We start from the raw sequence: 15337 nt of genomic DNA, 5'->3' as shown, positions 1-15337 counted from the left end.
TTTACTCATTGCGTTTCCAGTTTTATGAAACCTTTCCCTTATTTCATCTAACTCCATTTTATTTCTGCCTCTCAGTCACTTCTTTTCAGTATTCAGTGTTCATGTTCAGTATTCAGTCAGTACTGTTTTACTGGATAAAACTGCTAAGGCAAATTATTTTTAATACTTACTTTGGTTTCCTTTATTTTTTTTAAAAAAAGATTTGTTTATTTATTTGAAAGCCAGAGTTACAGAGTGAGAGAGAGAGATATCTTCCATCCACTGGTTCATCCCCAAATGGCCACAATGGCCCAGGCCAAAGACAGGAGCCAGGAGCTTCTTTCAGGTCCCACATGTGTGTTGCAGGGGCCCAAACACATGGGCCGCTTTCCGCTGCTTTTCCCAAGCTTTTAGCAGGGAGCTGCATTGGAAGCAGAGCAGCTGGAACTTGAACTGGTGCCCATATGGAATGCTAGCACTGCAGAAGGTGGCTTTACCAGCTATGCCACAGCACTGGCCCCCTTTGGTTTCCTTTAGTAATGCTGACAAACAAACCTTCCTTCTGTACCTTGAATGCTATTCATTTTCAAAAGTCTCTTGCTGCCTTTCTCCCCTAACTTCTACGATTCATGTTTAATTATGAATAAAGCAAAGGGATGGGAGTACTATCCATCTGCGGCTCGATGTTAGATATCAACTGAAAGAAGCATTCTTTTGAGGTTTCACTACTCCGTTCAGAAATAAAGTAATCTGAGGGGCTCAAGCAGGGAGCTAGTGTTGTGGCAATCAGTAGATGGAGAACTCAGCCTGTGTTGTTTTTTCTCATAATCTGATGAAGTCATTGGTATTCACTGGGCCTAGGGAAAGACTGTGACCTGTAAAAATGCCTTCTTGGGATTATAATCCAATAAATCTAGGACCAGCCCCTGCTGGGCTGTTCGAGGAAGCAGTCACAGGAGTCCTGGGCTCTCCTACCCCAGCTGCTTGCAAACATTGCCTATCAATAGCAGTGAAGGAGAACTCCAATGTTGTTGCTTCATCTGTCTATCTCCAAGCCTCATGTTTATCCTTTTCCATTATAAGATTTTCTCTGTCATTTCCTTCCTAGGGACATTGTGGTTGCAGAACTGCCCACTGTTTTTTCCCTACCCACATACCACATGGTTTTGCTTGGGTTCAAAATTCCAACTACAAGTTTCTCTGGTGAAATCAACTGGAGTATTTGACTTCTCATGTTTCCCCATAATCTCCAATTTTATCTTGATCTCTTAGAATCCTCTGGGTATAGGGTTACAAAAAGAAGAATGCTCAAGAGGGCCAGTGCCGTGGCTCACTTTGCTAATCCTCTGCCTGCGGTGCCAGCATCCTGTATGGGCGCTGGGTTCTAGTCCCAGTTGCTCCTCTTCCAGTCCAGCTCTCTGCTGTGGCCTAGGAGGGCAGTGGAGGATGGCCCAAGTGCTTGGGCCCTTGCACTGGTATGGGAGACCAGGAAGAAGCACCTGGTTCCTGGCTTTGGATTGGTGCAGTGCACCGGCCATAGCGGCCATTTGTGGGGTGACCCAACGGAAGGAAGACCTTTCTCTCTGTCTTTCTCTCTCATTGTCTATAACTCTGTCAAATAAAAAATTTAAAAAAATGAAGAATGCTCAAGAGCATCCAGGTATTTCTAACATTGAGAGAGGCATAGGGGTGGGGTGGGAGAGAAATACACATACACAGAGAGAGAGGAAGAGAGAGAACCTGAATGACTCACAGGTCCCTTCTCCATATGGAACTAGACACTCACCTTCTTGCCACATCAACCATCCAGAGAGACTCAGAAGAGCTAAGAAATGCCACATCCACAGGGATGACCCTGCCTAGCAGTGAAAGTTTGCTAACAAGTATTTGGAATCTGGTTAGTAACTCTGCCCTGGAAAGGGCCTAGGCCAGGAAGGGGAGATTTGTTCTCTCCTCTAGAAATCTAGAGTGACTAAAACAAGGAAATAAACACAATCAGACATAATTTTATAAAAATCCGTGGCAATTTCATGGTCACCAAGCCATAATGAATTATTAACCCACACTGGGTATAGCATGGGACACATTGTAGTTGGCATCACAGAGGGATGCATGCAGTAACTCTTAATGCCTTTGTTAGAAGTACAATTCTGGGATGCACAGAGATTTCTTTATTACCCTAATCATCTTTCTGAGTTCAAGGGGATATAAGAATATATTCCTGGGGCTGGCACTGTGGCGCAGTGGGATAAAGCCCTGGCCTGAAGGCCGGCATCCCATATGGGCACTGGTTCTAGTCCCAGCTTCCCCTCTTCCCATCCAGCTCTCTGCTGTGGCCTGGTATAGCAGTGGAGGATGGCCCAAGTCCTTGGGCCCCTGCACCTACATGGGAGACTCGGAAGAAGCGATTGGCTCCTGGCTTTGGGTTAGCGCAGCTCTGGCTGTTGCGGCCATCTGGGGAGTGAACCAGTGGATGGAAGACCTCTCTCTCTGTCTCTGCCTCTCTCTGTAACTCTGTCTTTCAAATAAAGAAAATACATCTTTAAAAAAAGAGTCTATCCCCAAAGTGAAACTCCCCTAACTGAAAATCACATTGACTGTATCTTGTACACACAACTATTTAAATATATTTATATAGTAAGTGAACAAAAAGATGAATGGATGATTAAGTGAATACTATACCTTGGGAATCCCATTAGAGTTGTCAATAATCTCCAAGAAAGAGTTATGTATTAACTCCCAGCAGTCATCAAATGATGGGTTAAAGATAATATTGGGCTCACTGACTTCAAGTTTGATCATGATTAGCTGAGGTATAAAGAACTCCATCTCTTGGTAGGGCTCACTGAAATCATTCCCATCCTTCAGGAGACACAAGGTAGGACAATCTCAAAATTGGGCCTTCCAAAATCAAAAGAGTGAACTGTATACATTTATAGGGCCATATGAGCACCATGAAAAGAAAATGGAGGTTACCACGTTTTATTCAAGTTTAAAATATGGGCTGCAGTAGTATAGCCCACTCTGGACTAATGCTCTCTCCCTTTCCGAAGCCTTTATTGTTTATTTTCCTTGGTAGTTGACACACTTTAATTTCTTCTTTTTTTAAAAAAGGTTTATTTATTTATTTGAAAGGCCGAGAGTTTACAGGGAAAGATAGGTAAAGGGAGAGAGAGAGAGAGAGAGAGAGAGGGAGAGAGAAAGGGAGAGAGAGAGAGAGAGAGAAAGTCCTGGCTGCTCCACTTCCAATCCGGCTCTCTGCTGTGGCCCGGGAAAGCAGTAGAAGATGGCCCAAGTCCTTGGGTCCCTGCACCCACGTGGAAGACCTGGAAGAAGCTCCTGGCTCCTGGATTTGGATTGGCACAGCTCCGGCCGTTGCAGCCAATTGGGGAGTGAACCATCAGATGGAAGACCTCTCTCTCTCTCTCTCTCTCTCTCTCTCTCTCTCTCTCTGTAACTCTGACTTTCAAATACAGAAATAAATTTTTTTAAAAGGGGGGGGGTGGAGAATGTCTTACATCTGCTGGTTCATTACCCAATGGTCAGAGCTGGGTTGATATGAAGCCACGAGCAGGGGTGCAGAGGCCCAAGTTCTTGGGCCATCTTCTGCTGCTTTGCCAGGTGCATCAGCAGGGATGCTGGATCAGAATTGGAGCAGCTGGGTCTTGAATCAGTGCCCAAATGGAATGCCAGGCATTGCAGGTGGTGGCTTTACATGCTATATGCTACAATGCCAGCCTCACACCTTAACTTCTAATTCCTTCCCATCCTTCAAAATTTTGCTCAAAATATTCTTTTTCCCTGAGAATCCCTCTACTTCTGCACTCTCATATTTCCCTCTCCTTCCTTTCTGTCTTGCAGGGATTTATATGTGCACCTAATTTTCTCCATTATACACTATACTTGAGGGCAGGATCAATGTCTGACTCATCTTTCTCCCCAGAAATATCCATGGCAGCATTTAGCACACAGCATGTGTGCAATCAGCATGTTGACTGAACACAAAATTGTAAACAGTTACCTGTGGCCCTCAGGTGGAGTTGCTTATGAGCATGTGCATTCAGACGTTCAAAATGTCAACCTTCCTACCACAAAAATATTGATGTAGAGGTATTTCTAATTCCCTACAAAAGCAGGTAACACAAGATATCTTTCATAAACTAGAGTGCCTAATGAAATTGCCATAGGGCAGCTATAAAGGACTTGTCTAGGCTGGCGCCGCGGCTCAATAGGCTAATCCTCTGCCTGCGGCGCCGGCACACCGGGTTCTAGTCCCGGTCGGGGCACCAGATTCTGTCTAGGTTGCCCCTCTTCCAGGCCAGCTCTCTGCTATGGCCCGGGAGTGCAGTGGAGGATGGCCCAAGTCCTTGGCCCCTGCACCCCATGGGAGACTAGGAGAAGCACCTGGCTCCTGGCTTCGGATCAGTGCGGTGCACCGGCTACAGTGCACTGGCTGCGGTGGCCATTGGAAGGTGAACCAATGGCAAAAAGGAAGACCTTTCTCTGTCTCTCTCTCACTGTCCACTCTGCCTGTCAAAAAAAAAAAAAAAAAAAAAAAGGACTTGTCTAAGTAACTGATTTTAGAGATTTCTAGATATGTTTAAGGATGAGTGATAGACATTTGTTGAACATTTACAGTGTAACAAGTATCTGCAAATTTCCTCCACTTTCAGAAATATAAAGATTTTACTCTTCCTTTTGAATGGAAACTTTTAGTGACATTTGTTTCCATGTCTGGGTTTCTTCTGTTTAGCAAAGTAGTTAATTACAGTGCCATCTGTACGGTGGTCCTCTCTGGAGTGCTAACACTGCAGTCAAAACTCAGCAGCATTGTTTTCTATATGTTTTTGAGCAAAGAGTCAGCTGTTTGATGTTCATATTTACTTAATTTGAAAGAAATGCTTTATATTTTAACCTTTTACAATCAATTTTTAATTTTTGTCAGTCTTTCTAAGTAAAATATGGACAAAGGATAAACTCCTTGATCCCTAGGCTTTATAAATTTAGAGGACACTATGATGGTTTGAAAACTAGGACTAGTGTTTTAAGCTTTTACTATATCTTCACACTGAAGTAATTTTATGAAAAAATTATTAGATCAACAAAGCTGCCTTTCTTTAGTGGTGCCCCTTTCAAAAAGACAAAAGTCAATTATTTTCAATGAATACACAGAACACTCTAAACATCAAAGCAACGATTGATAAGAAACCTTTTCAACTCATTCCTATAGCACAGAATATGAAAAAGTGATCTTTTTATTGTATATACTGTAAGAGGTATGGATTCCATTTTAGGTAATTTTTTAAAAATCCTAACAATTTCTCCACTTATGTAGATTTTTACCAATGTAACAGTGGGTGATTTTCTCATGAAAGTTTGCTGTGTACTTAAAGAAATCATATGTATAAACTAATAATTACCTGATATGTGCAAGTCAAGATTTTAACCTTTCGCCTGGCTCACAGCTGAGAACACACATGATGATTTTCTAGTACTAACTAGGTCGTTCTTCAAAAGTGCTGACTGTGGTTCCCCTCCATACCTTGTGTATCATGAAAAAGGAAACGAGGTCCTCAAGGGATTTAATGACCAACTCCCTGAGCTGGAGGGACATGAAGGATGCAACAGAGGCAAAATATTCCTCAATGTTTCGAGAGGAGTCGTAATCACTTTTGGGAGCGAAATGGGCCCACTGTTTCTTCTGGGAGATAAAAAGCTGGGCACAGGCGGGGATCCACCTGTGAAGACAGAAAGGCATCTATGTGAGCTTTCTAAGTCCTGAGGGGCCCTCTCAGCCATCTGTCCACTTGCTGTGATGAGGCAGATGAGCTTGCTTCCCACTAAGCAGCCTTGCACACTGAGACTCCCATGTACTGGCCACATCACCGGCCAACACCCCATTCCTGGGAAGAAAGCAGTAAGATGTGAATTGAGAGATTGTTCATTCAAAAAGACAGGGAGTACTGATGGCATGTTCTGCTTAAAGAGTCTACAATTCCTTCAGTATATTAGAGACTGGGGTGAAGGGGCATAAGAAACTGGGGATGTTTCATCCAGCTTCTTTCTGGTCTATGATTCAGACTTTGTAGGGGAAAAGAGAGAAACAGGAGACAAGGAAGTAAATTTAGGAAGAGAAATTCTAATATGGCAGGGGCTGCTCAGAAGTTGAGAGTAGAAATTAGACAACCAAGAGAAGAAACGGACGCCTCATTGTTCCTTTCCTCCCATGCCCCCCAATTTCCAGTTCCCACAGGAAACCATTGGCCATTTCATCCTACCATGACTTGTCTCTAACTGCTGGAGAGTCTCTGGCAATCAGAGAATTACTATTAATAGGCATAGCTGCAGAGGTAATAGTAATAGTCATAGCTGGCAAGAGTCATTGCTGCAGAGGTAGTAAGTATGACATTTACTGAGCAGTTAATATGTGCCAACTATTATACACATTTTTTACTGACAATAAAAACCCATTAGTAGGTCTTATTATCATTACCATTTTATTTTTATTTTCTTTTTAAACTTTTATTTAATGCATATAATTTTCCAAAGTACGACTTATGGATTACAATGGCTTCCCCCCCATACCGTCCCTCCCACCCACAACCCTCCCCTTTCCCACTCCCTCTCCCCTTCCATTCACATCATGATTCATTTTCGATTATCTTAATATACAGAAGATCAGCTCAGTATACATTAAGTATGGATTTCAACAGTTTGCTCCCACACAGAAACACAAAGTGAAAAATAATAGATGATTTTTTTAAATGATGATGAAATCAGAGCAGACCTATTGTCATGTTTAATCCCAGTGAGAGTCAAGTTGGGAATTGATAATTTCTTTTTTTTTTTTTCTTTTCTTTTTTTTTTTTTTACAGAGGATCAGTTTAGTATGCATTAAGTAAGGATTTCAACAGTTTGCACCCCCATAGAAACACAAAGTGAAATATATTGTTTGAGTACTCGTTATAGCATTAAATCTCAATGTACAGCACATTAAGGACAGAGATCCCACATGAGGAGTAAGCGCACAGTGACTCCTGTTGTTGACTTTACCAATTGACACTCCTGTCTATGGCATCAGCAATCTCCCTATGCTCCAGTCATGAGTTTCCAAGGCTATGGAAGCCCTCTGAGTTCTCCGACTCTTATCTTGTTTAGACAAGGTCATAGTCAAAGTGGAGGTTCTCTCCTCCCTTCAGAGAAAGGTACCTCCTTCTTTGATGACCTGTTCTTTCCACTGGGATCTCACTCGCAGAGATCTTTTGCCAGAGTGTCTTGGCTTTCCATGCCTGAAATACTCTCATGAGCTTTTCAGCCAGCTCCGAATGCCTTTAGGGCTGATTCTGAGGCCAGAGTGCTATTTAGGACATCTGCCATTCTATGAGTCTGCTGAGTATCTCACTTCCCATGTTGGATCACTCTCCCCTTTATTTACTCCATCGGTTAGCGTTAGCAGGTACTAGACTTGTCTATGTGTTCCCTTTGACTCCCAGTCCCTTCACCATGACCAACTGTGAACTGAAACTGATCACCTGGAACAGTGAGATGGCATTGGTACATGCCACCTCGATGGGATTGAATTTATCATTACCATTTTAAATAAAGGAATTACTCTGGCTCTAGATATAGTCCTGAGAGCATTTACAAAGGAGAAAGGAATTATTTAAGCATCTGAAAACCTTGGAAATTTGAGGCTGTTTATTTGGACCATCCAAATCCAAGTCACTCAAATGTACTGTCCTGCATCCCAGCATCAAGGCTGACAGAATCCCAGAGGGAGGTAATGAGGATGGTACTCTCACAAAGAAGGGCAATGAGGGCATTTCAAAGAGGCAGAGAAGCCTAGAGACGAGGGGTGAGTTGGGCATTAGACTTTAGGGGCTTGGGAATGCAGAAGGAAGAAGACAGAGAAGGCTAGCAGTCACAAGTCAACAAACTATGCGCCACTCTCAGGCGGAGAACCAGTTTTCAGTCTTTTTTTTTTTTTTTTTTTTTTTTTTTTAATTTTGACAGGCAGAGTGGACAGTGAGAGAGAGAGACAGAGAGAAAGGTCTTCCTTTTGCCGTTGGTTCACCCTCCAATGGCCGCCGCGGCCGGCGTGCTGCGGCCGGCACATTGCGCTGATCCGAAGCTAGGAGCCAGGTGCTTTTCCTGGTCTCCCATGCAGGTGCAGGGCCCAAGGACTTGGGCCATCCTCCGCTGCACTCCCGGGCCATAGCAGAGAGCTGGACTGGAAGAGGGGCAACCGGGACAGAATCCGGCGCCCCGACTGGGACTAGAACCCGGTGTGCCGGCGCCATTAGCCTAGTGAGCCGCGGCGCCGGCCAGTTCTCAGTGTTTATGACACTGTGACACAGCCTCATTTCTGAGGTCAGATACTGACTTGTTGAGAAGAATTTGGCGTGCCTCCTGGCAGTGGTTCTGGATTGCGATCCAATACTCATCAGGCTGCAGAGGTAATTTTCCTGCCAGTAATTCTGCTGTTCGAACAAACCTGAGATCTTGAAATCTGCCAAAAGAGAGGGAAAATCCTAATATGTGAAATAACCACTAATGAATTTTGTAGGGCAGTTTCAGAGGGCATATGTTTTCCTTTTTCAGTGAGAAGAAAGTTGAGTAAAACTATTATATCTGACAAAGCTACAAGTCTGAGGAAGGAATGGCTTAGTCCAAAATAACTTTTTAAAAAATATATGTATTTTATTTATTTGAAAGGCAGAATTACAGAGTGAGAGGGAGGGACAGAGAGAGGGAAGGATCCTTCATCTGCAGGTTCATTCCCCAAATGGGCGCAATGGCCGTATCTGGGCCAGGCTGAAACCAGGAACCTGAATCTCCATCTGGGTCTCCCACATTGGTGGCAGAGGCCTAAGTACTTGGGCCATCTTTGCTACTTTCCCAGGTATATTTGCAGGGAGCTGATGGGAAGCAGAGCAGCCAGGTTTTGAAGTAGAGCTCTGATATGGAATATTGGTGTTGCAGGCTCTGGCTTAACCTACTGTGTCATGACAAAAGAACTCTTGCAAAGAGGAGATAAATCAATCAACTCAGTAGGTGTTTACTGACCCTTCCTGCACACCTCAATTTGGATAATCCCTTTGGGGAGCAAGACTTTGGCAATGACTGGTATTTGGCTAGCTGAGAATTCTGGGTATTAAATGGACAAATCAAAGTACTTCACAACATTAAAGATACAGAGGAAAGGGCCATGCAAAACACCATCTTTCACTGTCAAGTAGGTTTCACCCAGACCTCAGTGTGGCCTCTGGGTGAGCCTCACAAGACAATGTGGAAGACTGCTTTGGTCTGAACCAAAATGCACCTGCTTCTTTCGGTCCTCAAATCACCATGAAGGTGAAGGAGGTTTAGCCAGTGAGAAGCAATGAGAGTCCTCCTCATGATCAGGGGGATCTTTTAAAAATATGTCAGATTGGGCCGGCGCCGCGGTTCACTAGGCTAATCCTCTGCCTAGCCGCGCCGGCACACCGGGTTCTAGTCCCGGTCGGGGCGCCGGATTCTGTCCCGGTTGCCCCTCTTCCAGGCCAGCTCTCTGCTATGGCCCGGGAGTGCAGTGGAGGATGGCCCAGGTGCTTGGGCCCTGCACCCCATGGGAGACCAGGAAAAGCACCTGGCTCCTGGCTCCTGCCATCGGATCAGCGCGGTGCGCTGGCCGCAGCGCGCCGGCCGCGGCGGCCATTGGAGGGTGAACCAACGGCAAAGGAAGACCTTTCTCTCTGTCTCTCTCTCTCACTGTCCACTCTGCCTGTCAAAAAAAAAAAAAAATGTCAGATCATACCATTGAGTTGGACACCTTCCAATGACTTCCCATTGCAGAGTAAAAGCCAGAGTCCTATCTGGAGCCTACAAGGCCCTCTGCAGCCTGTGCCTTAACTCTTGTTCTTCTTCCTCCCCATCTCCTCTCTGACGTCTTCTCCCACTACCCAGCTCTCTCTGCTCCAGATATACCTCATTACTGCTCCGAGAACAGTATGCTGCTGTCTGGATCCTTTGCCCAGGCTGTTCCTGCTGCCTACAGTATTCACCCCCTACCCCTACCCCCAACCTGTGTCCGTAGGGCTAACTTCCTCACTTTCAAGACTTTGATAAAATAGGAACTTCACAGTGAAAGTTACCCATGACTGTCGTATGGTTGTGCAGGCAGTGCCCTGCCCAAGGTGCCAGAATGAGTGAGTGTGCTGCTTGCCAGGCAATGAATTCTAGTGTTAGTCTGCGTCCATCTCAGGAGAGGCAGAGGGTGGGATTCAGATGAAAGTACTTTATGGGGTGGCATGCCCACTCTACCCCCATACAAGCCACACCCCCTATCCCCATGACTCTGGTTAATTTTTCTTTCCATAGCACCTGTCACCTCCTAACATACATATAACTTACTTATCTATTGGGTTAATTTTGTCTGTTTTCCCCCTCAAAAATGAACTCACTGCTGAATCCGCTGCACTAAATGCTTAGCACATACCAGGAGACATCTATTTTTTTTAAATGAATGAATGAAAAAGTAAGTATCTTAATGAAACATTTGGAAGCCAAGAAAGAGAAGAACATTTGGACTTTACATACATTCATTTCTACCTCTTTCACATGAGTAACATCACCAATTATTACTGAGGTTGAAAATTCCAGGGTGTCTGGGTAGGATAGTAGGGATGGACAGCAAAGAGCAGGAAATAACAAGTAGCTCCCTTCAAGGCCACTCCACTTCTTTCCCCCTCCTATTTACCCTTTGGGTTTAGCAGCTAAATGTTGATCAACCAAGGATGTGGCTTTGCAGTGTTGTTGTACTGGTCAATTATGAAGGGTACTATCCCTATTGTATTCTACATGAATAGTGAGTGCCCTGAGGAGTTGGGCAACTTGGCAATCCTGCAAAAGGAAACAGAGCTAGAAAAGGGCTGCCTGCATCTTGTTCATGCAACACTTCTCCAACTCATGCTGATGCCTGTCTTTAGGGGCCCATGGGGCAGCTCAGCCCAAGGTCTTTATGAAAGCAGCTCTGGGGCCGGCACTGTGGCACAGTGGGTTAAAGCCCCAGCCTGCAGTGCTGGCACCCCATGTGGGCACAAGTTCGAGTCCCGGCTGCTCCTCTTCCAATCCAGCTCTCTGCTATGGCCTGGGAAAGCAGTAGAAGATGGCCCAAGTCTTTATGCCCTTTTACCCACATAGGAAGACCCAGAAGAAGCTCCTGGCTTTGGATCAGCACAGTTCCTGCAGTTGCAGCCAATTGGGGAGTGAACCAGCAGATGGAAGACCTCTCTCTGTCTCTCTCTCTCTCTCTCTCTCTCTGCCTCTCCTTCTCTGTGTAACTCTGACTTTCAAATAAATAAATCTTTAAATATTTATATATATATATATATTTGTTGAATGAATGGATGAAACTCCTTCTGCTTTCCTATGATGCTCTCACCTTCGCCTGTTCTTCCCAAATCAATGGATGTTGTCCTCTTTGCCACACTACCCAAGGCCTCTTTTAGCACACAGGTCCACCAATGTTCTTCCTGAAGTTTATTTCATTTATTTATAAAGTCCTCTTTTAAATCAACACTCACTGACTAATCACTTCCCAAACTAGATTTTGGCCCAATTTCTTAGGTTGTCTAAGTTCTTGTCTCATTTTCATCATCTACTTTAATGACCTTGCAAGACATTTTTCTCATCTTCCAAAATTCCCGCAGCCTAAATTTCCAGTTCTTTTTGGTGGAGGTGGTGAACTAAGCCTCTATGTTATGTGGCCAGGAACAAAGCATTGCTAGGAAAGGACAGAACCCTGAGGACCTCACTTGCGGTCCATGTTTCGCAGGCAATCTTAGAAGCTAACCCTTATCATCGCCTGATAATTCTTACTCATCTTCAGTCAAATCCTAACAAAATTCCTACACTTGCCAGACTAGGTTTCTCCTCTTTCCTCAGACCACAACCCTCATTCTAGCTTCTGAATCAACTACCCTTAACTGACCACTAAGATCTAAGAATTTCTTCAGATCTAAGAATTTCTTGATATGCAATTCACATAATATTTCTTGATATGCATGTTTTTCCTTAATGAATCTTTCTCATTTGTATTTTTGTGTTCAGCTGATAAAAACCTTCTAAATGATTTTGGTTCACCCTCATGCCTCTCTTGCCTGAATAACCTTCTCAGGAAAGCGTGAACAGCAAATGGTATGAATCTTCTCAGTAGAAGCTATCCATTCATTAATTTGCACTGCTGCATGATCAAATTAAACTCAAGAGCACATGCTTATCTGTTATCTGCTCAGCACTGAGCTTCTGGCAATTTTACTAACTCTAAGACAGATTCCCTCATTGATTTCCATGTTAATTTTTTTTCAAGTCCATAAACATGGTTGTATTTATTTATTTATTTTTAAAGATTTATTTATTTATTTGAAAGTCAGAGTTACACTGAGAGAGGGAAAGAGAGGCAGAGATTTTTCATCTGCTGCAAAGACCAGGAATGGGCCAGCTGAAGCCAGGAGCCAGGAACTTCTTCCAGGTCTCCCACATGGGTGGCAGGGAATCAAGTACTTGGGCCATCTTCTGTTGCTTTCCCAGGTGCATTAGCAGGGAGCTGGATAAGGTGGAGTAGCCAGGACTCAAACCATCCCATATGGGATGGTTGCACTCCAGGCAGCAGCTTAACCTGCTGAGCCACAGCGCCAGTCCCAACATGGTTATATTTAAAGTAATACCTTCCTTTATTGAACAAGTACTGTATTCGAGACACGGTTCTAAACACTTTACCCAAACAATTCCATGAGGTAGGCATTGTTATAAGGAGTCTCCAAAGAGTTCATGGACAATGTATACTATGTAAAAACTATGTATGGATTTCAAAATTTGTTTTTCAGGGGCTGGCGATATGGCACAGCAGGTTGAACCACTGCCTGCAGTGCCAGCATCCCATATGGACACCAGTTCTAATCCTGGTTGTTCTACTTCCAATCCAGCTTCCTGCTAATGCACCTGGGAAAGCAGCCAAGGATGGCCCAAGTGCCTGGGGCCCTGCACCCACTGGACTTGGACTGGCCCAGTCCTAGCTGTTACAGCCATCTGGGGGAGTGAACCAGCAGATGAAAGATATCTCTCTCTCCCCCTTTCTTTGCCTCCCCTTCTTTCACTGTAATTCTGCTTTTCAAAAAAAATTAAATCTTAAAAATTTTTTTTCAGCATAATAAATGTATTTTTAGAGAATGGCACTGTGGCAGAGTATGTTAAACCTCTGCCTGCAGTGCTGGCATCCCATATGGGCAGGAATCCAGCTCCCTGCGAATGGCCTGGGAAAGCAGAGGAAGATGGCCCAAATGCTTGAGCACCTGCACTAGAATGGGAGACCCAGAAGAAGTTCCTGGCTCTTGGCTTCGGATTGGCTCAGCTCTGGCCATTGTGGTCATTTGGGGAATGAACCGGCAGATGGAAGACCTCTCTGTCTCCCCACCTCTCTGTCTGTAACCCTGTCTCCCACATAAATAAATACATCTTTAAAAAATGTATTTTTAAGCTACAATCCTATGATTGTTCTGAAATACCCTTGTAATATTCACATTTGAATATAAAGAAACAAGATCACAGAGGGATTAACTTATCCCACCTAACATAATTAGTAACAGCAAGAACCAGAATCCAAGAAGTCTAGTTTCAGGGCTCATTCTATATCACTCTATACATTTCTGCCCAGTTGGAAAATGACTTTTTTAGTTTTTCAGTATCCTGACTGGCACCTCTGATGCTTTCAAAAACTGAATTCAGTTCAAGGAAGGAAATGCACCTATTTCTTATCAGTGAGCTTTGCCCTAGGTTGACTTAATCTTCAACTCCTTTTTAAAATAAAAGCAAAACAATGAGAAAATTATAAGAAAAACAAGATTGCTCTCCAAGCAACAAGGCTTCCTTAAGACTAAACACGTTCAAAGCTAGATGTCCTCCTCAAACAAAATATACGAGCTACTGATAAGTTCAGCCAATCAAAATTAAGTAAACATATCTGCCTCTAATTTTCCAAAGAACAACCCAGATGGCAACAGCTCATCATTTCATTAACTTGGTGTTTCTGTGAAGTCTGATGTCTTCATTTTCCCACCAGGATCTACACTCTTTCTTGAGGGGCCCATTAAAAAACAAACAAACAAAAACAACAACAATAAAAACCTCCACAATCTAGAATTTTTGTTCTGATTTCACTGCAAAGTCAAGGCTGTTCCCACTGTGCCCAGTATGACAGGCTGTCTTACATGCAAACAAAGAAAGGGGAGGGGAGGCACTTACTCTGTAAACCACAGGTCTTTCAGGCTCAGCATCATGGGGTTCACTGTGTGCAGGTGCTCCTCATTCCACTTTTTGGCATTCCTGTAGGCACTGTGCCAGGGCACAGGGGCCCGGATAACTCTTTGAGGAAACATGCGGGGGACACTGTTGATGAAGAGCCTTTTTCTCTCCATTGGGTCCATGAGGATGTAATCAACTAGAACCAAGAGGGAAAATACCCTGTTATTAAGCATGGATCTCAAGGTGCTCTTAGCTTCAACACCTAAAACATGGGACTGGTATCTGGCACAGCAGTTAAGACACTGCTTGGGGTGTCCACATCCCGTATCTGAGTACCTTGGTTCAACTCCCAGCTCCACTACCATTCCAGCTTCCTGCTAGTGTGCACCCTGGGAGTCAGCAGATGATGGCTTAAGTAATTGAGTCTCTGCCTCAAACTGGATTGAGTTCTTGGCCCCTGGCTTTGGACTGGCCAAGCCCTGGATATTGTGGACATTTAAGAAGTGAAAGAGTGGATGGGAGATCTTGTTTGTTTCCCTTTCTCTCTGACTAAAATAAAATTTCACAACAATCTGAAAAAAAAAATACCCACCCAAAATAAAACATTTAAAATGTAAATCATCCTCTGTCCATTTGCACTGAAAAATGCCCCTTCAATTATGGCCAATCCTGGGTGTAACCCAATTGTTGTATGTGTTTTCTTTTGAAGATATTCTAGGCACTTAGGACCTGGAGTTGAGTCATGTTAGGATAGCTAGCACCATGCTTGACAGTGAACTGGTATTTTCTGATACCTTAATAAGTCATTAATTTCTCACACCAAAATAGTTACATAAAAAAATCAATACAACAGAGGCCAGTGTTGTGGCATAGCAGTTTAAACTGCTGCCTTTGATGCCGGCAACCACCAGTTCATGTCCTGGCTGTTCCACTTTGATCCAGCTCCCTGCTGGAAGATGGCCCAAGTACATGGGCCCCTGCACCAGATGAGGCTCTTGGCTCCTGGTTTCAGCCTGGCCCAGTTCTGGCCATTTTGTCCATTTGGGGAGCGACTCAGTAGATGGAGGTCTCTCTCTCT

The 15337-nt window shown here is 44.0% G+C and overlaps 1 protein-coding gene across 8 annotated transcripts in view; it reads right to left on the bottom strand.

Annotated features, from left to right (window-relative positions):
- Positions 1–15337, bottom strand: part of DNAH3 (dynein axonemal heavy chain 3) — a 191403-nt gene that overhangs the window by 152232 nt on the left and 23834 nt on the right. For all 8 annotated transcript variants that reach the window (XR_011384660.1, XR_011384661.1, XM_051847854.2 and 5 more), the window contains 4 exons: positions 14260–14455; positions 8363–8488; positions 5522–5717; positions 2662–2841 (listed from right to left, as the gene is read on the bottom strand). Coding sequence is in view for 6 of the 8 variants with exons in the window: in XM_051847854.2 (XP_051703814.2) it covers positions 2662–2841; positions 5522–5717; positions 8363–8488; positions 14260–14455 (698 nt within the window). In the remaining 2 variants the exon portion in view is untranslated. The remainder of the gene's footprint in view (positions 1–2661; positions 2842–5521; positions 5718–8362; positions 8489–14259; positions 14456–15337) is intronic.

Source organism: Oryctolagus cuniculus, chromosome 19, assembly GCF_964237555.1.
Source record: "Oryctolagus cuniculus chromosome 19, mOryCun1.1, whole genome shotgun sequence".
Lineage (NCBI taxonomy): Eukaryota > Metazoa > Chordata > Mammalia > Lagomorpha > Leporidae > Oryctolagus > Oryctolagus cuniculus.
Note: the sequence above shows the minus strand (reverse complement) of the source record. Positions and strands in the feature narration are given on the sequence as shown.